This window comes from Peromyscus maniculatus, chromosome 16, assembly GCF_049852395.1.
Source record: "Peromyscus maniculatus bairdii isolate BWxNUB_F1_BW_parent chromosome 16, HU_Pman_BW_mat_3.1, whole genome shotgun sequence".
Classification (NCBI taxonomy): Eukaryota; Metazoa; Chordata; class Mammalia; order Rodentia; family Cricetidae; genus Peromyscus; species Peromyscus maniculatus.
The window spans coordinates 29,262,629-29,288,277 of NC_134867.1; the positions used below are offsets into that span (position 1 = coordinate 29,262,629).

Genomic DNA, 25,649 nt, shown 5'->3' on the forward strand with positions numbered 1-25,649 from the left:
CAAAAGGATTGGGTAAGTCTGTTTCCATTTTGTGGAATAATTTGAGGAGTGTTGGAATTAATTCTTCTTTGAAAGTTTGGTAGAATTCTGTGTTGAATCCATCTGGCCTTGGGCTTCTTGTTTTTAGTTGGGAAACCTAATTACTGCTTCTATCTTACTGGGCATTATTGGTCTGTGTAAACTGTTCTTTTTTTTTCTATTTTATTTTATTTATTTTTTTATTTTACAATACTATTCAGTTCTACATAACAGCCACAGATTCTCTTGTTCTTCCCCTTCCTGCACTCTCCCCTTCCCCCCAGTCCACCCCCTATTCCCACCACCTCCAGATCAAGGTCACCCCCGTGTTTATCTGTTCTTGATTTAACTTTGGTAGGTGGTATCTATCAAGAAATATGCATTTAGTTTAGATTTTCCAACTTGGTGCAGTACAGGTTTTTAAGGTACGTTCTTATGATTCTCTGGATTTCTTCACTATCTGTTGTTATGCACCCCCCTTTTGTCTCTAATTTTATTAATTTAATTAATCTGTCTTGTAGTTAATTTCGCTAAGGGTTTATTAATATTAGTGATTTTCTCTATTCTTTGTTTCATTGATTCTTTGTATTATTGTTTGTTTATTCATTTCAGTCTTGAATTTTCGTATTTCCTACCTTCTACTCCTTATGAGTATTATTTCTTCTTTTTGTTATAGAAATTTCAGGTATGCTGTTAAGTTATTAATATGAAGTCTGTCCAGTTTTTTATGTAGACACTGGTGCTATGTACTTGCCCCTTAGAACTGCTTTTATTGTGTCCCATAAGTTTGGCTATGTTGTGTTTTCACTTTCATTCAATTCTAAAAAGTTTTTAATTTTTTTTCTTAATTTCTGCCTTGACCCATTTTTCATTCAGTAGGGATTCAGTTTCCATGAGTTTGTGTACTTTCTGTTGTTCTTATTGTTGTTTTCCAGCTTTAATCTGTGATGGTCACATAGAATGCAGGGTGTTACTTTGATTTTTCTTGCATTTGTTAACATTTTCTTTGTGTCCAAGAATGTGGTCAATTTTTGAGAAAGTTCTATGATGTGCTGACAATAAAGTATATTCTTTTGTGTTTGGGTGAAATGCTTTGTAAATATCTGTTAGGTCCATTGGGTATATATAACTTCAGTTAGCTCCAGCATTTGTCTGTTTAGTTTCTGTCTAGATAATCCATCTATCGGTGAAAGGGTATTCAATGCTTCCACTATCTGTGTGTGGGGGTCAATATGTGATTTAAGCTGTTTAAGTACTTCTTTTTCAAACTTGGATGCCCTTGCAGTATGCTCAGCCTGGTGGTGGTGGTGGTGTGAGCCTTTAATCCCAGCACTTGGGAGGCAAAGACAGGCAGATCTCTGTGAGTTCAAGGCCAGCCTGGTCTACAAAGTGAGTTCCACTACAGTCAGAGCCATTACATAGAGAAGCCCTGTCTTGAAAGAAATAAAAAGTAAACAAACAAAAACCAACAACAACAAAAAGAATTGCAGCGTCCTCTTGGTGAATTTTTCCTTTGATGAATATCTAGTTCCTATGCCATCTCTTCTGACTAATTTAGTTTGAAGTCTATTTTGTCAGATATAAAAATGGCTATACCAATTTCTTTCTTAGGCCCATTTGCTTGGAATGTCTTTTTACAGCCCTTTACCCTGAGGTAATGTCCATCCTTGATATTAAGATATGTTTCTTGGATGCAGCAGAAGGATGGATCCTATTTTTAAATCTAGCCTGTTAGTCTGTGTCTTTTTAATGAAGGATTGAGACCACTGATGTTGAGCGTTATCAGTGAGGGTGTTTGTTGATTCCTGTTATTTTGTTGTAATGGTGTGGGTTTTTCCTTCTCTCTAGATTTGCTGCTCTTGGGATTATTTATTTTTGTGTTTTCTTGAGTGTGGTTAACCTTTTCAGGTTGGAGTTTTCTTTCTAGCACCTTCTGTAGAGTTGGTGAGATGCACACTGCTTACATGTGCTTTTATCATGAAATGTCTTGTTTTCTTCTATTATATTTGAAAGTTTTTCTGGGTAAAGTAGTCTGGGTTGGCATCTGTGTTCTCTTAAATCTGTATAACATCTGTCCAAGCGTTTCTGCCTTTTAGAGTCTCCATTGAGAAGTCCAGTGTTATTATCATAAGTCTGCATTTATATGTTATTTGGCCTTTTTCCCTTGCAGCTTTTAATATTCTTTTTTGTTCTGTACATCAGTGTGTTGATTATTATGTGTCAAAGGGAATTTCTTTCCTGGTATAGTCTATCTGGTCTTCTTCTGTAAGCTTCTTGTACCTTGATAGATGCCAGTTTCTTAAGGTTAGGGAAATTTTCTTCTATGATTTTGTTGAAAATACTTTCTGGGCCTTTGAACTGGGTTTCTTCTCCTTCCCTATTCCTATTATTCATAGATTTGGTCTTTTCACAATGTCCTAGATTTCCTATATATTTTGTGCCTGGATTTTTTTAGATTCAACATTTTCTTGGACTGAGGGAAGACAGGCTCTGTAAGTGGTCTGCTACAGGGTTGGAGATGAGAATGGAGAATTTGAAAAGGAGGAACAGGAAAGAAAGCAAAGATTGCTAGGCCCCATTTTAAAAGATTGGTTTGTAGAAATTCTACATATTCTAGGAACTGATCTTTCCTTAATCATTTATGTAGCAATATGTTCTGATGTCTTTTTTTGTCTCTGATAGTGTTTAAGAGAGACGTGCTTAATTTTTCTTACATGTTTTGCTCTGTTTCTTGTTGAAGAAATCTCTTCCTTCCCAAAAGTTGATAGAGGTTGATGGATAGGAACTGATTGTCTTCTAGGAGTTTCAATTTTAGGAGTGTGAATGTGTACATTATTTTTCCACATGAATAATGTTTAAAAGCCCTTTTACTACGGATGTGTATATGTGTATATGTGTGCCATATACCATGTCATAAATAAATATTTTCTGAACATATTTGTGGATATGCTCCGAGTTCTCCAGCCACCACAGGCCAGTGAGTGAATCAGCCAGATGCCCCAGAGCCCTCCGAGGGATTGTGTTTCTTAACTAGGAAGGCATCTCTAGTTATAAATTGAGCTCTCCTGGAGTTAGTTTGTGCTCCAAGGATAGCATCAAAACCCCAGGTACTTCCCATCTTTTCCTCTTTGGGGAACCATTTGTTTCTGTGTTTCTTCTAAGTGTGGCTGTTTCAGCCTCTGCATGTTACCACATCAAAAACAGAAACTAGTTTTCTGGGCTCTGATTATTTGCAGGCAAAGTGCATCTAAGCAGTAGGCTTTCATGCAGCCCACTAGAGGGTGTTGAGTTCTCAGGTTGGGGTGGGGTAGGGACAGGCATCTTTTCTTTTCTTTTCTCTTTTTGGTCTGTTGTTCAGCTCCGAGTTTCAGAACCAGGCAGGTTACCTTTCAGACGCCTTCAGGAAAGGCAGGCTGATTCTCACAGTTTCTTTCCCTGTGTGGGTTTTATTCTCTGCCTTCTGAACCCACGAGGCAGTTAAAGATGAACCTGTATGACCCAGGAAAATTCTATGATGGCTTACTTTGTTTATATTTTTTAAAGATGTCTTTTATTTTCAGAATTATGTGTATAAGAGTGTGTTGGGGAGGTATGTGTATAAGTGAGTGCAGGTACCCTCTATCCAGAAGAGGGTGTGGGATCCCTGGAGCTGGAGCTGCAGGTAATTGTGCGCACTCTGCCGTGGGAACCGAACTCAGGTAGTACATGCTCTTAACACTGAACAGTCTATCCAGCCCCTTGTTTACACTCCGCCTTTCCCTCAGCACTCAGGTTTTTTGGTTGCTTCTTTTGTTCAAGGCTTCTCAATATTTGCTCTCTTGGAGTCCGCCACACATTTAGGACGAGGGCTTTGTTCCTGTTTTTCTTTGGGTGAATTTTTGGTTGCGTTTTTAGTGTGAGGGTGACTCAGTATATGGCGTTCTGCGGGTTACAGAAATGGAAGATGGCGGAATGTATAATCCTCACTTTATGTTTGTTTTGTCCCCTTTGCCTGAAGGCTTACTGGAGACGGAACCACTGCAAGGAAGAGATGAGGATGCAATAGCCAGTGCTGACTTCTCTAGCATGCTCTCTGAGGAGGAGAAGGAGGAGCTAAAGGCAGAATTAGTTCAGGTATGTTTAGTAATCTTCTATTTCTATCTTCTGTTCGACACAGGTCCCAGATTGCAATTATGTTGTCTTTCATGTAATAAAGTGTCATAAATGAACACATTGCAGGATGATTCATTTTTACCCAAGGTATTTTTGGAATCCTGGTTGTGTCTGCAGTAAAATGGATGGCGGTGCTGTTTAGTCCACAATAATAATTAGTGTTAAGTATGTGTTTCTTGTTCTCCTTAGCATAGAGAGGTTGTGCAAATGTTAATCGCTTATGAATCAGACGGAATGTGTTTAAAACCATGGGGCAGATCAGGTGTGGCTGTGCATGCTTGTCATCCTTGCATTCTGGAGGCTGAGGCAGGAAGTTGAAGGGTGGAGGGTTAGCCTGGGATATGGAGTGAGTTCCAGGCTAGCTTGGGCTATATAAGACCTTGTCTCAGAAACAAAACAAAATACAAAAAGAAAAAGAAAGAAAGTAAGGAAGGGAGGGAGGGAGGGAGGGAGGGAGGGAGGGAGGGAGGGAGGGAGGGAGGAAGGAAGGAAGGAAGGAAGGAAGGAAGGAAGGAAGGAAGGAAGGAAGGAAGAAAGAAACCATGGCATGGATGTAATCTCCTTTTTTAAAAGCAATTCTTCAAAATTTGTATTATTTTAATGAATATATCAACCATGAGAGCAGCTGGTTTGGCTCTTTTGAAGAAGAACAAGGCTCTTGGAGTGGAGAGGTAAGCTACAATTAATTAGGGCCTAATTGGAGCATGTGTAGCTGCTGTAGGGACCCATCCTCGAGGAAAGGAGAATGCCAGGCTCATCCTAAGCACAGGTCTGTGCCAAGTCTTTTGCAAGTGGTACGCTCTCACCCATCCACTCACTGATTAGAGATGTCTCTTCCTTGGAGAGGGCTGGAGAAGGGCTCCTGGAGCAGAGTGAAGCAGGAGGATTAGAGATGATGGTAGAAACCATCATTCCTTCCATATCCGGTTCGCAGGGCAGGAAACTCTTGTTCCCCACGAAAGCAAGGCTTTGCCTTCCTGTTGGCACCTTCCCACAGGCTCAGGACAGCCTCAGGCCCACCACAGCTGATGCACTATGATAGTTCACTGTCATAGCAAGGTCTTAATTAATTGCAATAAATTGCTTTAAATTTGATTCTGTAATTTTATTATTTACATTGTGTTTTGTTGAGGCAGAATCTTGCTATATATAACCCAGACTGATGTGGCACCAACAATCTTCCTGGCCTTCCGAGTTGGGTTATACCAATGTTTACCAGTACACCCTGCTATCCATTTTCGTTTTATTTTTATCGACACATGTCAGTAGCACGTGTCTATAGGGTACAGTGTGATATATCCATACACGTGAATAGCATGTGGCAGTCAAAAAAGATGCATCATGTATCTGTTGCCTCACACATCTAGCTCTTCTTTGTGATGAGACCATTCAGTCTCCCAGTTAGTTTGAAATGTATAATCAATATTATCACCCTACTATGCAGGGGAGCCTCAGAACTTAATCTTATCCAAAATAATCTTGTATCCTTTGACCATTTTCTCCTCACATCCCTCTTTTTCCTCTCCAGCCTCCAGTAAACACTATTTTACTCTGTTTCTACGGGACTTTTTTTTGTATCAAATATAGATGAGATTATTTAGTATTTTTTTTGTGTGCCTGTCCTTAAATTAATTTCATTTTAATATATTATTATGGGGGGGGAGTAAGCATTGGTTTTAGTTGGATGCTCCCTGAATGCAAACGCCCAGCAACATTCTCAGAATTCCCTGTCTTCTTGGTCACAGCATTACGCATCCAGCAAGTTTTATTTCTGGTACTTTTGAAGTCAGAATCCTGATGGTAACACCAGACCCTTTTGTAACTGTGTGCAGGTTTCTGGGATGCATGATTCCATCCTTCACAGTGCACTGACTTTTAATGCTTTCTGTTTATTTCTGGGTGCTTCAGGGATAAAGACTCACCAAGGGTCAAAGTTAGCATCATGACTTCCAGAGACACTTGTGCGGGGTTTGTACCCCAAACAGTGAAAAGACAGTCACATGTATCTTTGATATTTTCCCTCGCCCATTTCCACTTCTCCCTCGATACCCCGACCTTGGCCTTGCCCTTTTCCCAAGTCAGCTTTCCCTCCCTGCTCTGCTCTTACACGGAATGTCCTGCCTATGCACAGCACTATGGGGCCTTCTCATCGCAGACCCATTCCAATTTTACCGGCAGTACTAGGATCCAGCTGCCACAAGAACACACAGAGATCACCCTCAGCAGTCTCAGCACTTTCAAAAAGCTCAGCCCCTGTCTCAGCCCTCCACAGATGGTCTCTTAGGTCAAAAGTAGCTCTTCTCTGCATCTGGAAGGTCTTACTGGGTTTCTTAGGCATGGGATATGGAGACTCCTCAGAGGCCAGCAGATGACTTGGCAGGTAAAGGTGCCTGTAGCCAAGCCTGATGATTTTAGTTAGATCCCTGAGACTTATGTTGTGGAAGGAGAGATCAAGTCCCATAAGTTGTCCAGTGACCTCCACATGTGCATCTTGGTATGTGCATGCCCTCTTCATTCATTCATAAATTAATAAATCCTTTAAATTTTTTTTTAAAGATTCCTCAGAGACCACCAGTCTTTTGGAGATCCACTTTTGTATCTGGCAAAGTGCAGTCACGTGGCGAAGCAAGACCTCTGTATATAAGGATTGCCTATCTCTGACTGCTTGTCCAAAGCAGTCTTGGGTCTGCCAGACACCCAGACACTGGTTCCCTCCTCTTCAGGGTTCCCTCATAGCTTCCCATTGCCTTCCATCCGCCCAGACCTCCTGCCCTACCCCCCACCACTTTGTTATTAATGTCCCTGTGAGGCTGTCCTCAGACAGTCTTCTAAGTCCATCCATCCGCACGGCCAACACGTCTTGAACACTATTACCTGAACTGTAGTTTCTTTTATTGTGTCATACTTGGATTCTTAAAATTCCTTGGACATGAAACCAGTATTACTCCTGTTCTGGTGCAGTGGTTTGTTCATTAGTGGTGTTGAATGACTATTTATAATTAGCTTGAGTTATTTTGCAGCTTAATCAAAATTCTGTATTGGTAGTGCCCACCATGGAGTATGTGATTTTGTGGCTCTTATCACCATATCACAGAGTGCTGTTTCATTCCTGGTATTTATTCGGTCCTATCGTCAGCTGCCTAGGGTCTTCAAATATCTAATTATCTCTATCTTCAGATAAATGTAATAATTCTTGCTGTCATCCTCTCGAAAATGATTATGGTCCAGCCTTAATAATCTTCTTCCCAGGGGCCCAGAAAAGAAGCTACAAATGGCGAGGATTATTTTCAGGAAAAGAATCTAAGTACACCAAGCTCTTAGTCCGTCTTCTTTATTGCTTTGGGATAAAATCCTATCTACACAGCTTCAGTTCTGTTCTCATGCCTAGCTCCTGATTTCTCTCTACATTTATCTGCTGTCCCTTCTAAGTTCTATCTTAATTCTCTCATCTTAGTTCTGCCCATCTTGATCTTTCTCATCTTGTTCTTACCCATCTGGCTCTTCTTCATCTTCCATCTCATTCTTCTAGTTCTCCAGTCAAAATCCTCCTCAGTCTCTGAGGTTTACAGTTATACACCCATGCAATAGCAGTGCTCTAGCTAAAGCAAGGTCACCAGGCTTGACTTCTTACAGGGTCATAAAGGCAGACAAGAGTTTTCCTCAGGCAGTGACCGTCAGACTTTCTTTTACAACCCAAAAGGGTAGTGGGAAAGGAGGAGGTCAATTAAAAGCTAAAATGGGTTAATATATCAGAAAAAGGGAATTTATGTGCTCAAACTAGAGGTGGTTAGGTAAATGTTAGGAGTCTATAATGTTAGTATAAATACCACTAAAGCTGTATAAGAAAGGATGATCTGAGCTTAAATTACCTTAATTCAGGAGGTCGTTTGGCCTTGGATGCTTGATAGGTGTTTCAGGTAAAATACACTGTTATGAGTTCTTGGAAGCATACATAGCATACAAGGAAATCATTGCAGGAGGCGGCTAATATAGATACCAAAGCTAAAATATCACCAAGACTTAAGCCATGACTTGACCTTCGGAAAAGTCCTTGACCTTTCCAAGTAGTAGCTTTTGTGATAGTAGCTGAGTTCCATTACATTTTCCTGCAGCTTGCGGCATCATCTCCTCCCCTTTTGCTTCCTCTAAGCTGCATTTGATGCACAGTATTCTGTAACCTGCCTGGCTTTGGACTGATGGGCGTGTTGGCACTGGCACTGTCAATCTGTGGTTACATAACAGTTTGGTACTGCCAATGTCCCTAGATAAAATGACTCAAGAAAAGCAGGTATTAATAGGAGTGGGAAAATTCCAGCCAGCACGATCAATAGACAGAGCCCATGTTGAAGCTCCCTCCTCTCTTTTCGTTTCTTCCTCATTGGGTGGGAGGTCCACAACACACATTGCCTCCAGGCTATATAGATTGGGAAAGACTGGCTTGGCCTTGAGCCTTTCATCAGCACTATGTAAAGATTCCATTCCTTCACCTCTTTGCTAGTGCTTGTTTTCTTGATAACCATATTTAAGTGATCAGCTAAAGTTTCTAAGCTTGGCCATAAATATTTCTCACTTGGAGATCCTCAAAAACTCAAATAACCCTAAATCGGTGTTCCAGGTCAGCCAACGTTACGTAGTGAGGTCCTGTCTCAAATAGATAAATATTTAAAAAAGAAATCAAAGAACCAACTACTTATTTCTAATGAAGAAATAATTTTAAGCTGAGGGAAAGGATATTCTAAACGCTTCGGTCAATGTGATTTACCTGCACTTTATCTCACTTTAGATCTGATGTGACTGACGAAATGCTCACAGTGCAGGCTTTACATATCACCTGCAGCAGAATATCTGCGGGTCCATGTCAGATATTATAAGATGTCTGGCCTTATGTGATACTTCAGATTCTCAGAGTGATAAGAGTGGAGGCACGTACCTGGGACTCTGCATTTTACATATGCTCTCAGGATGATTTGTATGAACTGCGGCTAAGTCACTGTTATAATTGAACCCCCAAGCATCAGGACTGGTTTATTTGGGTTCATAGGTTCGGAAGTTTTGACCCATAGTCACTTGGCTATGTTTCTGTAGATAACACTGATGCCATGATAGTACATTGCACCATAATGGGAGCGTGTGGCAGAGAAGATTATTCACATCATGGTTGGTAAGAAGCAAAAAGAAAAAAAAAAGGCAGTGGAAGAAACCAGCATCCCCAACATCACCCATGAGTGTCCACCCAAACTCCCTTCCAAAAGATTATACTTCTCAAAATTTCTGTCACCTCCCAAGCTGAGAACCATGCACTTGACACATGGGCCTTTGGGCCCATGCTCCAGATCCAAACTATAGAGGTTATGGGAGATAAGTAGGTCACCTCAAATTTCTAGCATTTTTGTGAGGAGGGTCAGATTTTTATTAAAAATTCTAATGGAAACTGATTCTGTTTCCTTTCTCCTCTCCTTCACAACACATAAGTAACTCACTATGTCTACACAGCCCCACGTGCATCAGGCTGAACTATTCGGATATGTCATCCCTTTCTCCTTCCCTACCTCGGTAATTTACTTCTGCAAGTTAAAGTTTTTCCCCAGGATTTTTATCACACAGTAGAAACTGCAGAAACACCCCATGTATCCATCCCACCCCAAGAAAGAAACAGACTCCCAGCAATTTCAGTCACTCAAAGTGAAGGAAGCGGGTGGGCTCTAGCTATCAAAAGAGTAAAGGAAGATGCCATACCCAAGCATTGTCTGTGGGAAAAGAACCAGAGATACCCATATTAGGCAGCAGATGAAATACAGGAAGACACTTTGATAAAAATAAAAAGAAGTGGAATATGATGTGATAATAAAGAACAGAGAAATGTGATTTTTAAAATAACACAGTGTTCTCCTGTGATGGGGAGACTAAAGCACGTGCCCTCAGGTAGTCTGAGTGTCCTTCTTTGGCAGCTATCTGCCTACGCATGCACATGGAAGACTTCAACACCAAGAAAAAGACACGCTTCCACTGATTATGAATACATATGGGATGTGTGATTCAGTCTCTCTTCTGGAAATTTTTCCAAGAACATATAAAAACATTCCATGAGCATAAAGAAATGCCTAGCATTAAGCTGTCAGAATGTTTTTCTGATATTAAAAACCCTAAGACATTGCTCTTTCATAATGTGCTATTTACGATGGTTCTCATCTGCTTGTGCCTTTTTTCCTGAAGTAGTTATCTGTGTTGTGGGGCTTAACATGGAGGAAGCAGTTCAGAGAACATGTTTATCAAGTGTGAGGCTGTGGGTTCAATCCTCACCGTGGCCAAAATAGAAGAAAAATCACAACCTGATTCCTTCTGTTCAGCACAGGGAAAAGTCTTCCTTACGCCACAGAAGACACTCCTTGTTTCAAAGGCAGTCGCTGTTCTTCAGCAGCTTGCTCCCTAGTGACCCAAGGAGCGTGTTTGCAAGGTGCCAGGCAGAACTACGCACAGGTTGTGGCCAGAAGTAAAGTGATACTTTGAGTGGAAATGAGACATAGCTCCCCATTTTAAAAAACTCAGATGTAAGATGAATTGCTAAATGGTCTTATTAATAAAAAAAACCCGGAGCCAGATATCGGGGTGAAAACTGAGAGATCAGAGAAGCAGAAAGAAGCCAGCCATGTTCTTACCGCTAGGAAATCTCCAGCCAAAGAGAGAGCTACTTCCTGTACACTCATACCTTATATACCTTTCTGTGCCCTGCCATCTCACTTCCTCTCTCTGCCTAGCTATACCACTTCCTCTTTCCGCCCAGCTCTGTCACTTCCTGTCTGTATAGACTTCCAGACCTCTGTGGTTATCTAGTGCTGGGAATTAAAGGCATGTGCCACCACACCTATCTCTGTTCCTAGTGTGGCCTTGAACTCACAGAGATCCCAATGAATCTCTGTCTCCCGAGTGCTAGGATTAAAGGCGTGTGCTACCACTGCCTGACTTTTTGGTTTAATATAGTGGCTTGCTTTTCCTTCTGATCCTCAGATAAGCTTTATTGGTGTGCACAAGTAAAATATCACCACACTCAAAACTCTCAGGAAACAGGAAGACTTCTGTTACCTCTGTACACGTGGAGTACTGAGGGTGTTCTCACGATGGTTTTACTTAATTTGTTGAAGAAAAGCATGAATGGTTGTGCTTCTCGGAAGCAGAGATGGGAAATTAAGCATTAATACCAGAGAGATCCACATAGCTGTAATATGAAGTATGACACACAGTTAAATCAGACTTCAGGAAGTTTAAATTTGTTTTAGAGGATATTGCAGTACCCCAAACTCTGAGTATTTTATGCAGTTACTTAGCTAGAAATTAACTTGCAAAAACAGTTTCATGGTGATCTACTTGTATGGAGCATGGTGGGAAGAAGAAATATGTCCTCCATACACAGCCTTGGAGGTAGCCTGTGATAGTGGTTTTATTTGTATTAGCTAAATCCAAATGCTCCTTAACAACTGGCAAACCTCCCCATAGAGGAGTGCTCTGCAGTGCAAAGGGAAGGAGCCACCGCTAATGCAGCAACATGGGTCAATCACAAATAACTGTGCTAAGTGAGCGAGGCCAAGCAAAACAAATATACAAGGTATGACAGAATTATACAACACTCTTGAAACTGCAAACTCAACCTGAGTGAAAGAAGGAATCTCAGTAGTTGCCTAGTGGGGCAAGAGTTAGGGGGGCAGGGAAGAATTAGGGAGAGAAAATTACAAAGCATGGCTAGGAGGTAATATATATTTTTCAGGTGCTAATGATAGTATGGCTGCATGGATACATATGTATACACATATGTATGTGCATATACATATACACATAGATTACATAGATGTATATCCGTGTAATATATACGCTTATATATATGCTTATAAATTGCATATTTAAGATACGTGTCATTTATTGTGTGTCAGCTCCATGTCAATAAATTGCTAAAGAGAACCCAAATTCCTTTCTCACATGGATTCTCACCTCCTTGTTCCTCCCTTTTTTAAAAAGCACTATATTGGTCAAATTTATTTCTATCCTAATACAGATACGTGCGGCTGACAAGAATAAGCAAACATTAACTAGTAACACGTGGAAAGACGCGGTTTTGTTAACTAATGTGGGCATTACAGAATCAATTACAAAATCAATCTTTCTTTTAAAAAAAAACGTTAAGTATTGGGCAGTGAAATGGTTCAGGCACTAAGGGAACTTGCTGCCAGGTGACCACGGGACCCCAGCTGCCAGGACCCACACGGTAGGAGAGAACCGACTCCTACAAATTATCTTCTGACTCTGCTTACAAGCCTTGGCATGATTACACTCACAGGCATATGGAAAAAAAAATATCTATTTTCTTGTAGACTTACAGGTGATTTTTATTCTCTTGGTGCTCAATCTGAATCTTTTAGAAGGGAAACTGAGTACTCTGGGAATCACTAAACCTAAGCATCCTGTATCCAGTGTCAGTTTCCGGAGAGTGGACTGTCGTTTGCATAGTTAAGTTTGGGGGCCGGCCGCGGGAGGCCACTAACAGGGTCCGGGTCCTCCACCGAAGCATCTGCTGTGATGTCTCATCCCGCCATTCTTTCTCCCACCCTAGCTAGAAGACGAAATTACAACGCTACGGCAAGTTTTGTCGGCCAAAGAAAGGCACCTCGTCGAGATCAAACAGAAACTCGGCATGAACCTGATGAACGAGTTGAAGCAGAACTTCAGCCGAAGCTGGCACGACATGCAGACCACAACTGCGTGAGTAGATCGCAGAGCTTCCGGAAGTCCCGCCGCTCTGCTGGGCTTCCTCTCTGGTCTTTCCTACAAGGTGGATTTGGTGTTTGTAGATATGAAGAAGGTGTTTTCTTTGGGAGCAAAGTAAAGAGATAGGAGTGGTAATTAAGTATATTGCTTGTAAAGCCAACTAAAAAGGAACTTCCTGCAATGAGCCTGTGTTGATTAGAAACTCTTAATTCCAGGATCTCAGGATGTAGCCCAGCTGGTAGAGTGCATGCCTAAATACAGAAAAACCTGGGTTCGTTTTCTAACACTGTAACATTTGGTTTTGGGTAGATTATGCATTTGAGGGAGATCATGAGTATTTTTATTTCAGAGATTGTGTGACCTCAATATTATACATTCTAAGTCCATCCATTTTCCTACAAATTTTGTGATTATATTTCTTTTTGAGCTAAATAATATTCCACTATATCTGTATCTAATCTATAACTATCTGTCTATCCACTGAAAATTCACTATGTGTATACATGTAAATATATGTACATACCCACTATATATACAGGCATATATACATATACATGCATACACACACATATATATGTTTATACATATATACATGTATATACATAGTAGATTTTCATTATTCGATTATCTGTTGGTGGACACAGGTTGATTCCAACTCTTTGCAATAGTAAATAAAACAGCAATAAACATAGAGGTGCACATATCTTTATGATAGGTTATTGAATTCTCTGGATATGTCCAGGAGTGAAGTAGCTGAGTCATATGGTAGTTCTATTTTTAATATTTGGAAACTCTCAAAACTGATTTCCACAATGACTCTGTTAATTTGTACCTCACCAGGACCGAATCAGATCCTTGTCTCTTCACACCCTTTCCAACATTTGCTGTCAGATTTATTGATGTTAGGCATTCTGCCTGGAGTAGGTCGGTATCTCATGTCTTCTGGGAATGGGCCTAGCTTCCCAGGAAACTGGATGCTGCTTCTTTTCCCTCTGGTGTCTCTTCTGATCCTGTAACCTTGGTGATTGTCAGTTATCATGGGATGGAAAGGCCAGGAGACTTGGCATCGAGATGGGATAGTAGTAAAGTTGGAGTTGTCTGGTAGTCCCTCTGGCAACCCTCTCACATCCAACCAGCTTCAGCGAGCCCACCTGAAGAAGGACTCCTGGCATTCAGGCATCTTTGGCCAGCATCAGGGCAGGGCCATGTTTTGAAGTTAGCTGTTTCCTGGAACAAGGGGTGTGTAGGCCTCAGACAGAGTTCACTATTGCCAATGTCCAGTTCTGTTTGAGATGAGTGTCCTTCATCCGTGCACAACACAGAAGTGACGATAAACAGATGGGCATGTGGTGAAGTGCTAGAGTGTGTGACTGAAAGTGTTGGTACATCTTTAGGGGCCAAAGAAATTGTCTCCTAAGGACCCTTATTTAATCCCAGCACTCGGTAGACAGAGGCAGGCAGATCTCTGTGAGTTCGAGGCCAGCCTGGTTTCAGAGTGAGTTGCAGGACAGGCTCCAAAGCTACACAGAGAAACCCTGTCTTGAAAAAACAAAAACAAAAAAAAAGAATTCTTTTGCCTTTGAGTTATGCATTTCTTTCCTGCTTCATTCATTAGGATGTAAAGATCTTGTCTTCACCTGTGTCTAGTACCTATGTGAGAATCTTTGCAGTTCTTTGCCCCTGGGCTTAGTGCCTGGCAATAAGAAGTACCACCAATGATTGACAGCAATTATTTCCATTTTTGTGAGATGCTAATTTCACCTGCTGGTTCTTAAGCCCCAGTGTCTAAGGCCTTTGTGTGCTGTGGAGGATGCCCTTTGTGTGAGGAGCGGTACCTAAAGGAGCCTGAGGCTTCCCAGCATAGCTGCCTTCAATTCCGTGTGAACCGTTGTTTCTCTTCTCCTGTGAGGTGGCTCATCTGCCCTCCAGGTTTCTATGTGCACGTGCCCAACGCTTCCTCTAGCTAGGATATATCCTAGAGGAAGACAGCATGGAGTCAGGGGTCTTTGAAGCTCCTCTCCAGAGACTACTGACCAACCTCCCCTCGTCAGATGATGAGAGATGATGTGGTGTATAACTCTGCAGAAAGAGTTATATACCACACACTTGTGCGCATCAACTTAAAATAAGTTTTGCAACACCACCATATGAACGACCTCCAGGAAAGGACAGTGGACTATTAGGCACTATATTAAATAAGTTTATCTCTCAATAGTCTGGGCTTATTACGTCTTTGCCCTTTCAGAACCAATAACCAATGAATTGCCCTGAAAGTGTGTGGCTGAACACCCTCTAGTTCCCTGGGTCTGGTTCCCTCTGCACTGAATTTGGGTCTCCGGGCTTCAAATCATACTGATTTAAACTTCCCTCTGGAGCAGGGGAATAGGAAGGGTTGCTTCATCTGGCCTCTCTAATCACTTCAGGAATTAGATACCCCAATGTGAGCAGAGTAATCTGGGGCTGCAGATGGGGAGGAAGGAGAGGGCATAGCTCTGTGGGGTGTGTCCAGGGTGGCAAGTGGTAATGGGGGCAGGAAAAGGAGAGGCCTGTGTATCCTGGAATGTGGAATCCCAGCAGGCAGGTTCCAAGAACCTAGCCATACAGGGAAGAATGGGTCGTCTCTGGTTTTTCATGTCTGAAAAACAAATTGGTGTAGCCAAGCAGTTTTACTTGGTGTAAGACTTCTTGTTGGCTTTAATCTCAGCACTCGGGAGGCAGAGCCAGACGGATCTCTGTGAGTTCAAGGCCAGCCTGGACTACCAAGTGAGTTCCAGGAAAGGCACAAAGCTACACAGAGAAACCCTGTCTTGAAAAACAAAAACAAAAACAAAAAAGACTTCTTGTTGGATAAGAGGTTTGTTTAGTTTGTTCACGAATGATAAACACAGGGCACAGTGGGAGCATGAGCAGGACGGAAGCAGGGTTTCCAAGGAGTCCTCAGAATGGAATCAGTCCAAGAGAGACAGGTGGTGCCTTTCGAGAGTGACACGTACTGGGGATGGAGCAGCAGGAGAGAAGGGTCTACTCCTGAGGAGAGCATCCAGGTAGTGGGCTTGGCTTGGGATGGGGGCAGGCATGTCCCTTAATAGAGTTACCTGTCGCTGCAGGGAGTAGAAAGCCACGAAAGGGTCCTACCCAGTCATTTATCCAACAGGTGCTAGTGAATGTCTACTATGAGGCCCTTATTACCTCCAGGCTAATCGAGACCTCAGGATAATGGGATTGACAAGGTGCCTGCCTACCTTTCTGTGGAAAGGGAACAAGCAAGAAACAAGAAATGAAATAAACCAGTGAGGCGCTAACTGCCAGGGAGGACTTACCAGGATGTGCTGTGAGGATGAGTTGCTGCCAGTAAGAGACTCGAAGGAGAGGGTTGAGGCTGCTGGGATCGAGTCCCAGGCAGGACAAACTTGTTCTAGAGCCTGATTACAGCAGGGACTGGAAAGACTGGAAAGATCCAGGGTTAAATGATCTAGAGAAGAACTTTCAGGTTGAGAAAAAGTTGATGCAAAGACTCTGAGGCCTGAATTAGCTTTGAAGCTTTCAGGAGCCAAAAGACGTCTCTTAAGAAGGTCTAGACTGTATGTGGTGTGCTGAGGTAAGAGCGCAGGCACTGGGGCCTCTAGGGGCAAGGGAGAATTCAGTGCCAAGGGCTCTAGATGCTACTGGAAAGTTTGGAGCAGGAAATGGCCTGGGCTGACGCACATGTATGGATCATTTCCATTAGATTATGTAATAGATTGTGGAGGGCTGTGGGTGGGGGTTGGAAAATCATTTATGAGACTATTGTAAGCGAGAGTCATGGAGAGCAAGGGAAGGATTTGGAGGTCAGTCTGACAAGGAGCCCCAATAGTGTGGAGGTCGATGAGGAAGGGAGCATGTGATGGAATGTGACTCACGCGGATGCTTGCACTACGCAGTATCGGTTCTGTTTGCTTCCAGGTCAGTCGAACGTGGCTGCGACTCTCCTGGGCTGAAGTTGTAACAGCCTGGAGTCTGTGTAGACAGGGAATGAGACTGTGTCAGTACCAATGTGATAGCGAGTGATGATTTGATGAGTTAAATCTTGTATGCAGATGGTGCCAGGTGCCTTGCTAGCTTGTGGTGACTTTCCACTGTCGTCAGGAGGACTGAGACACAGAGGCAGTGCTTACACTCAGTGACCTGTTTCGATCGTGTCTGAACTACCCCATAAGGAAATGTCAGACTGGGAGGACAGCTTGAGAAAAGTTAAAGGCAGAGGTGCAGGCATGCACGTGTGTGTGTGTGTGTGTGTGTGTGTGTGTGTGTGTGTGTGTGTGTGTGAGTCATTCATCCATGGATATCATTGAAAGCTGTAGGATTGGACTTGGAGATAAATAAGTCCAATAACTGTGGTCTCAGTAACCTTTAGGAATGAAATAGAACTATCCTTAGTAGAGAAGAGCCAGTTCCTTACCAGTGAGGAGTGAGAGAGAAATTTATCAACCATATAATTTCAGGAGAGTCTTCCCCTACCCCTATTTCCTTGGCTACTGAGGGAAAGTAGGGAAGGGAGCTTATTAATCCTATGTTGGAAGGAGAGATAACAAAACCATTTCCCTGTAAATTAATTAAATCCCACTCTATCAGTCAGTGTTCACGACTCTCATTCTAGAACACATTCTGTGTCCTATAGGATAGAAATGTGAATAAGAGAGAATGATAGGCTGTGGCAATGTAGCTGGGAAGAATTAGACTTCAAAGCACTGAAGAGAATTCCAGCTTTCAGAGAATGTGTGTGATTCCCAGAGGTGATACTTTGCATGATGATTAGGCAATCATGACCTATTTAGTTTGATTTATAATAAAATCTATGGTATGCTAATGAAAGATCTTGGCATATTTTCTTCAGCAATAGGATTCACATTGCCATAGGACCCAATGAGGAAGAAGAATTACATAATGGACTCAAATTGGTTCCTTTATAGAAATAGCTGAGGGATACAGAAGCAGGACAAGGGTGTGTGTGTGTGTGTGTGTGTGTGTGTGTGTGTGTGTGTTGTTGTTGTTGTTGTTGTTGTTGTTGTTGCTGCTGCTGCTCTGGTGCTTCTCCATTTTGTTCATGCCTAGACTTCTTTTATTGTCTTTTAGGCCTCAAGGAGGCAGAGTACAGATGGGTGCCCTCAAGGAGGCAGAGTGCAGATGAGTGCCCTCAAGGAGGCAGGGTGCAGATGGGTGCCCTCAAGGAGGCAGGGTGCAGATGGGTGCCCTCAAGGAGGCAGGGTGCAGGTGGGTGACTTAGAGCCAGTACACTTGTTTATGTATTCAGTGTTCTGCTCTGTGAACCCATGACATTCTCCCACTTACAGACCTCTGTGCATTGTGCCACAGAGGGTAGGAATTTTGTTTTGTTTTTTAAAGGAAGTTAAACTCCTCCATCTTTTGTTGAAAAGCTCAATAACTATGCTATAGATAAGGAAAAATACAACCCCACTTGCAGCATTTCAAAGACTTCACAGTGCTTGAAAAGTGAGGTTCAGTTTATGATTTATTTGCTCTTTGCTGGTGGGCTCGTTTTCCAGGTCACCCTGGTCCAAATAATAATTCTCTCTCTTTGTGAGGAGTGCTTTGTAGTTTTGCTGCATTCAAGTATCAGTAACAAATAAAGACCTAATATAAAAGTTGTGCACACCCTATCTCCCATGCAGTTAGTTTTCTTTACCTTTGGGATTCTATTATATTACCCAAACTGGAAAGTAGATTCTTTTCTCCAGAGAGAAGTGGTACATTTATATTTTAATAACATATTTAGGGTGTCTTTGGAAGAAAATGACCCTAAATGGTTTTGTATGTATGTCCTTGATGAGATGTTGAAATGTAATTGTTAAGGAAATGCACTCTTTTAAATCTTTTCCTAGGGGACATATATTCATGTTGTGAAATATCTTGTAAACACAGTTGATGTTTCAGTTCTTTCTTCTAGTTATATGTAGAAAATGCTTAAGTCCAAATCATGCACTGCCATATACAATTGTAAATCCTGTGCTGTATGGGAACTATCAAGGGAATTCCTGCAAAAATTCAGTAGAATTCTTTCTTTTGGCTTGGAGAGGAAGACCCCCACAGAGATCTACAGAAGATGGTCTATGTACTGGCCAAACAGCTCCCCTGCCTATTAAGTGCTTAACCTCCAACCAAGCTCAACTGGTAATAAGTAAAGGCTACTTTCCTGTTAACTGCAATTTAAAAACAGGAAGTTTACTCATGTAAAACAAAACAAAAACAAAACCTGCCAGTGAGGGATCTTGGGTGAATCCATACACCTGGTAGGCGCTGTTACTGTCAGAGCTAAGCTTTTGCAAAGCACTAGTCACTTGTTAGGTAGCTTTTGGCTCTTATCTGCAAGGGCTCATCCCTGTCCTCGGCTGGAACCTGCTTTACCACATTGAGGCTGACCCTCTCCCTCACCACCTTCAGGCCACAGTTGTTCAGCATTGGAAACGTCACACTGGAAACTCCAGCAGCTCAAGTCAAGAAATGGAACTGAAAACCATTTCCTGCTTCTCATCGATCTGTGGATCTTGCTTTAGCTGATTGAGGCCCTGAGATACAGCGATGCTAAACAAAATGTGTTCCCAAACCTCAGGATGGTGCAGGCAGGTCCCAGAGATGGCCACCAGCTCTAATCACAACACAACAGAAAGGTATTCTGAAAGAGTTGTGCAGGAGGTGGTAGGACCAGGAGAAGCATGAACAGAAACCTCCTGTAGCTTGGACTCTCAAGACGTCTGCCACCGAATGCACAAGTGACAGCAAGCACACTGTCACCATCACCTAAAGAAAACATTATGGTTACCCTGCTTTATCAGTTATGTGAGGTCCGATGGTGTAAACCATCTTTGGTTTAAAATGAGATCTGCTAGTGGCTAGAGCTGTAACCCAGCGGTAGAAAGTGTGCTTAGCATGTGTGAGCTAGAGGTGTAACCCAGCGGTAGAAAGTGTGCTTAGCATGTGTGAGCTCCTGGGTACAATCGGCAGCATAATTCCCAGGCAGACAGATAAACAGATGCTAAAATTATAGATGCTATATATAAGAGGATTTCATTTTCTAAAATGCTGCATGTAGTTTTGTATTTGAGTTGCAAGTTTGCCTAACCAGTCAGATTAGTATTTACCTTTCATTATTTGACTATTATTAAAGGTAGTTTTAAATGCTATGGTTGAAAAGCAATTTTAACTATCAACAGTACAACCCAGGCCTGGCTCCACGGCCTAAGAAAAGTAAAGCGTGGGTTGGTGAGATAGCTCAAGGATACAAGTGCTTGCCATACAATCCTGATGACCTACCGAGTTTGATGTCTGGAGTCCACAAAAATCCTGAAGTGCTGGCGGCTCACATCTGCAATCGCAGCACCCACTTCCATAGAGATATGGGAGGCAGAGACAGGGAAATCTCCTGGAAGCTCCTGGGCTAGCTGGCTAGCAGCACACAGAGCTCCGGGGTCAGTAAGAGAGACCCTACCTCAACAAGGTACCAGGAGAGAACAGTTCCTGAGAGTAGCTGGCTGTTGTCTGACCTCCACGTGCATACTGTGGCACATAAGTGCACACACACACACACACACACACACACACACACACACACACACACACCACTATATGCCTATAAAATAATGATAAAATTAGATTTTAAAAAGAGTAAAGTGCAGACATACTTTTGGGGGTAGTTGGGAGGGGGGGAATCAGTGGCCTGACAGGAGTGCCATTTTCAGGGCTCGGGCTCCCAGCATCTAGGTACAATTAAGATCAAGTTCAACCAGGACTCCACATAGAACAACAGGGTGTGGACAATGTACAACCCCTGAGGTACCCTTCACGTAGGCAGTGCTTTAAGTGGTGTTCCTTGGAGCCTCTAAGTACTCTGAGTTCAATGACCTACTTCTCCTAGGCCCTTGGTTGCTATGGTGTTGGTAATCACTTCCCACATATAACTCCCTCTCACTGCCTACCCCTTGAGATCTTTTTTGGTTATTGATTCTAAGCATCATGCAAAATGACTACTAACTGTTCTTAAGAAACAGTTTGCCTAATGAAGAGGCAGAAAAAGAAACACACACACAAAAACCTTAGAATTCTGAGTGTGTGTGTGTGTGTGTGTGTGTGTGTGTGTGTGTGTGTATTTGTGTGTGCGGTTGCTTACGCATGTGTTTACATGTGCATGGAGGCCAGAAGACAAGCTCAGGTGGGTGTTCCTCGGGCCTTGTTCCTCTTTGAGACAGGGTTTCTCACACATCTTAAAATTCTTAAAATACGATGTTATCATTTCTCTCCATGAAACTGGAGCTATAGAAGGCTGACCCGACTCACCTCAGTGTCATCTCCAAGGCGACAGGACATTATGGGGGAAGGGAGGCACCAGGTCTGTCACCATGGAGCCACAGCACTTTTCCATGCCTCCATTTATCATGTGCAATCGAAGGGACTCTATTCTAATGGCCTTCCAATTTAACATTAACGGCTCAGAGCCCCAAATTCAGTTCTCAGCATCACACATACACTCGAGAAAAACAAACCAAAGAACAAAATGGATTTATGGGTGATTTCTCAGAATTAAGGAGCCCTGGCATCCTTAATCCCGCATTGAGCCATGCATAAGGCTGTACCGTGACAATGAATTTGGAAGTGTAAATAGAGATGCATTTTTCATTGGTAACACATAAGTTTCACTAACACAAAAGTCAACAGATCCTTGTGTGTACCTCCCTCCCATTTTGGGAAGTGCCTTTAAAACAATGTAACACTTACTGCTTACAATCCGACCTCATTCCTAGCCAGTTTTAAATTCAGTCATCCAATTCAAAATGTCACACGTGTGTTCAAAAAGAGCTCTTATCTCAAAACTCAAAGTCTTCTCAACACTTAGTGTTGAACTACATAGACCATCTTACAGTAGGAGTGAATATGCAGGCTAATTGCAAGAAACTGCCAAAGCAGCGCCAGACTGACATCAGAAGGAATTTTCTAGTAGCCCAGCTCAGCCTCCTGTGAAGATCACAGTAGCTGCCCCGTTCTCTTCCTGTTTCCTTTGGAGTGTCTTTCAGGCCACTTGAGTCAGTGCTGGGTGGCTGCCGAGGAGACATTCTTCGCTCAGACTTCCATGACTGCCTTTACCTCGCTTTCTGTGACCTCCTTCTACCTATTGCTTAACTTTTTAATGCTGGCATTCACATGGCCAAGGCTCCAAGAAGCTCTGGCCCTATTGGACCGAGAAAGGTGCCTTCTAGTCTTCCTCAGAGCGTAGGCTTTTTAACCCTCCAAGGTAGGGCACTGACATTAACCTAACCAAATGTTGCCAAATGTGATGGGTATCACAAAGCAGAACAGTTAGAATAGAGTCCCCAGGTTGGATGGGGCCTGGCATCTTCAGGGATCAGTAACGCACCCAGGGTGGCTGAAACAGGGTGAACAAGGAAGAGGCAGAGGGTGGGGTGGTCAGCCTGAGGGACCAGGTTATATAAAGCTATGGAAGGTCAGTGCATATGGACCTTGGATTTCTCTGTATGCGAAATGAGAAGTTGGTGAAGGGTGTGTGCAGAAAAGAGACACATTTGGCTTGATGTTTTAAGGACGTTTTCTGCCTGTTGTGTTGAAAAGACAGTGTAGGGAGAGAAACGCAGGAATGGGAAGATAAGATAGGAAAATGTTGCAAGAGCCCAGGTGAGGGATGGCGCCCAATGAAGGAAGAAGCAGTAGAGACGGTGGGAGAATTGCCAGGCTCTAGTTCTGCCATGAAAATGGAAATGAATCTGGAAGGTTTCTTGATGGATTGGATATGGAGGAAAAAAGATGAGGTCAAAGCTAGTGCCGGTCCCCCATCCATTGGATTGTTTCCTTGCCATTGTGCCTGAGACATTTTGCATAGGAAAAACTGTTTGACTTTTTTTTTCTTTCAGAATTGTGATATCAGTAGTAGTAGGGAGAGTTCTAGAATAAAGCTAACGAAATCTTAATCATAGTGCATGAACATGTTTTATATCCGTGTATGTGGTGCTTTCCTTACCTCCACAATGCCCCCATTCTGTGTTTGAACGTACTTTTTATAGATCTGGTTTCATAACCCCATTACTGCTTTGTGAAAACTCCATCAGCATCCTAGAAATGTAACTGGATAGGAATGCCAGATTTATTTCTTGATTGTTTGTAAATATATGTCCTCGTTTTCATAATTTTCTTTTTTAATATTTATTTTCAATTTGTGTGCATGCATGTGTGCATGCATGAGTGTGTGTGTGTGTGTGTGTGTGTGTGTAGGCATAGAACTGGAGTTCTCGGTGGTTGTGAGCAGCCTGATGTGGGTGCTGCCTGATTGGATCCTCTACAAGAGCAGTACATGCTCTTACCGCCCACTGAGCCATCTCTACAGCCCCAACACTCTGATTTTGAAGGCCAAAGGCATTACATTTAAATGCTGTTGAGCCCAGTCAATTTAGTGTTCAGTATATTGTTTTTGGATTCTGTTGAGTATTGGTTTGTTCTGAAGAACCTCAGCGCATGCCCTTTGGTGATCAGAGAGCTCTGAAATCTTGTGATAAGGATTGCCATTTTTATTCCTAATCGTTTACATTTAGTGCTATGGTAACTGCCTCATTATTAGCAGCAAGTTGTATTTCAATATTTTATATCATGTATAAACCACTTGGCACTCCGTGGCTTCACATGGTCATAATTTTCCATAATTAAAACATAAAGTCTTGTGTAAAAATGTACAAAGTAAAATTATGCTTTGAATATGCTGTTTTCAGACTTCTGCAGAGAAAAACATTAGATTTTTCTGGTGGGTCTTCTCTTCTGTCTTCTCACCTCTCTCTCACTTCTCATTCACTGTATGACCTGTCTGTCACCAGCCAGGGCTTGCTCATATACAATCTGTTCTTCAGAGACATAAATAAACCCCAAGTTAATGGATTTTTTTCATGAAACATTTTAGAAATTTATAGGTTCACAGCTAGGAAAGGAAGACAGTTAAACTCAAAGGTCTGAAGTGTGGTTTGTTGCTGTTTTAACATTTTTGTTTGAAATACCAGCATCTGAAAGGAAGATTGTCTCTATGTAGCAACCTTCACAACAAATTTTGTCAATGGTGATAGAATTTTGGGCTCCAAGCTGGCATGAGACACCAACCAGACTCCAGGATGAAGGGCTCCTGTCACTTCTCACATCCCTTTCATTCTCCTTGTCTTTCTAGCCTCCTTCATGGCTTACTGTTCACCACCCTAGTTGGCATCGTAAACCTAGGAGAGCTGGGCCTAAAGAGGAGGCGGACTAAAGCCTCACGCAATAGCCAACTTTATGCAGAACATCATATGATTTACACTCTGAGGGTTACGAAAGATCACAGGAGTAAGGTATTCAATCACAAGGACAAGTCACACATGACAGAAATGTGTTTTCCATAGAGGCACCTGAATAAACAACAGCTGAAGTAAACTCACCCCTGTCCGCTACACCTGGGAAGAACATGACAACACACTCCAAGAACAGTTCTGTGTTTGGAAGAAACTGAGGTCACAAGACTCTTGTCTCATTTTCTTGGAGTTTTCCCACAAGCCCTCAGGACTCCCCTTGAACAACTCCATTCTTGGACTGTTTTCTGACACTTCCCATGGTTCTCTTTTATTTCTAGGTACAAGAAAACACATGAAACCCTGAGCCACGCAGGGCAGAAGGCCACAGCAGCTTTCAGTAACGTGGGAACAGCCATCAGCAAGAAGTTTGGAGATATGAGGTAAGTCAGAAGATTAAAACAAAGAAACAAAAAACAAAAAACAAACAAACAAACAAACACAGGAACTCCACCAAAGGCATTGTGTATTGGTAGGGTGTTCTTTTTCTTTCTTTAGTGGGTAAAAATGACATTGATTGGTGACAGATAAATTTTCACGTTGGGATATTGTCTGTTTGAAGCTCAGTTTAGAAGCCCATCCCCAGCCTTACCCTCTCCACCAGTAAAAGCAGAAGGCAGAGCGTATGAGAAGTGGCTTCAGAACATTCCAGAACACAAAGAGCCTGGCTGTTTTTATTCATTAACCTTCCTCTTGGCCGTGACATTCTATCTGACAAAACCCACTTCTGGAAGAATCCATTTTGCTCCATCCTTTGAGGATAGAGTCCATCCTGGCCTGGGAGTCATGGCAACAGAGCTTGGTCACCTTGTACCCCTAGTCAGGAAGCAGAGAGAGGTGAATGCTGGCACTCTCCTCTCCATCCTGGACCCCACCCCACGGGCTAGGGAATCTTCCTTCCAGTTTAGCCTGTCTGAAAGCAGCCTTACAGACAGACCCATCCAGAGACATGTTTCCATAGTGATCCTGAATCTAATCTGTTGGCAATGAATATTAAGCATCACATATCTCAATTTAAATTGATATAGGAAATTATTCAGGGGCATCTGCTCTGATAAATTATTCTAGGTTACATGTTTGTATCCAACCGTCTGGTATATTTTATATTTTAAAATGATACTATTTGGCCTATACTTCTGGTAGTTTTCTTTCTTTACTTTACCAGTATATTGACATATCTTAACAACTTACACACCTTCATGTTTAATAACTGGATTATCGTATAGTATACAGCAGCAGCAAACCCTTGAAGTGTCCTCCACATTAGAGTCATCCATAGTTCACAGAGACCAGGGAGGACATGAAGATAGGATATTTTTATTTTTTTATATTGTATGTGAGGGAAATGTTTCTCATTGTTAT

The 25,649-nt window shown here is 42.3% G+C and overlaps 1 protein-coding gene across 7 annotated transcripts in view; it reads left to right on the forward strand.

Moving 5' to 3' along the window:
* The window catches only part of Tpd52l1 (TPD52 like 1), a 110,067-nt gene that overhangs the window by 71,009 nt on the left and 13,409 nt on the right, over positions 1-25,649 (forward strand). For all 7 annotated transcript variants that reach the window (XM_015999744.3, XM_006981256.4, XM_006981255.4 and 4 more), the window contains exons 2-4: positions 4,016-4,131; positions 12,770-12,918; positions 24,569-24,670. In XM_015999744.3, coding sequence (XP_015855230.1) covers positions 4,016-4,131; positions 12,770-12,918; positions 24,569-24,670 — 367 coding nt within the window. The remainder of the gene's footprint in view (positions 1-4,015; positions 4,132-12,769; positions 12,919-24,568; positions 24,671-25,649) is intronic.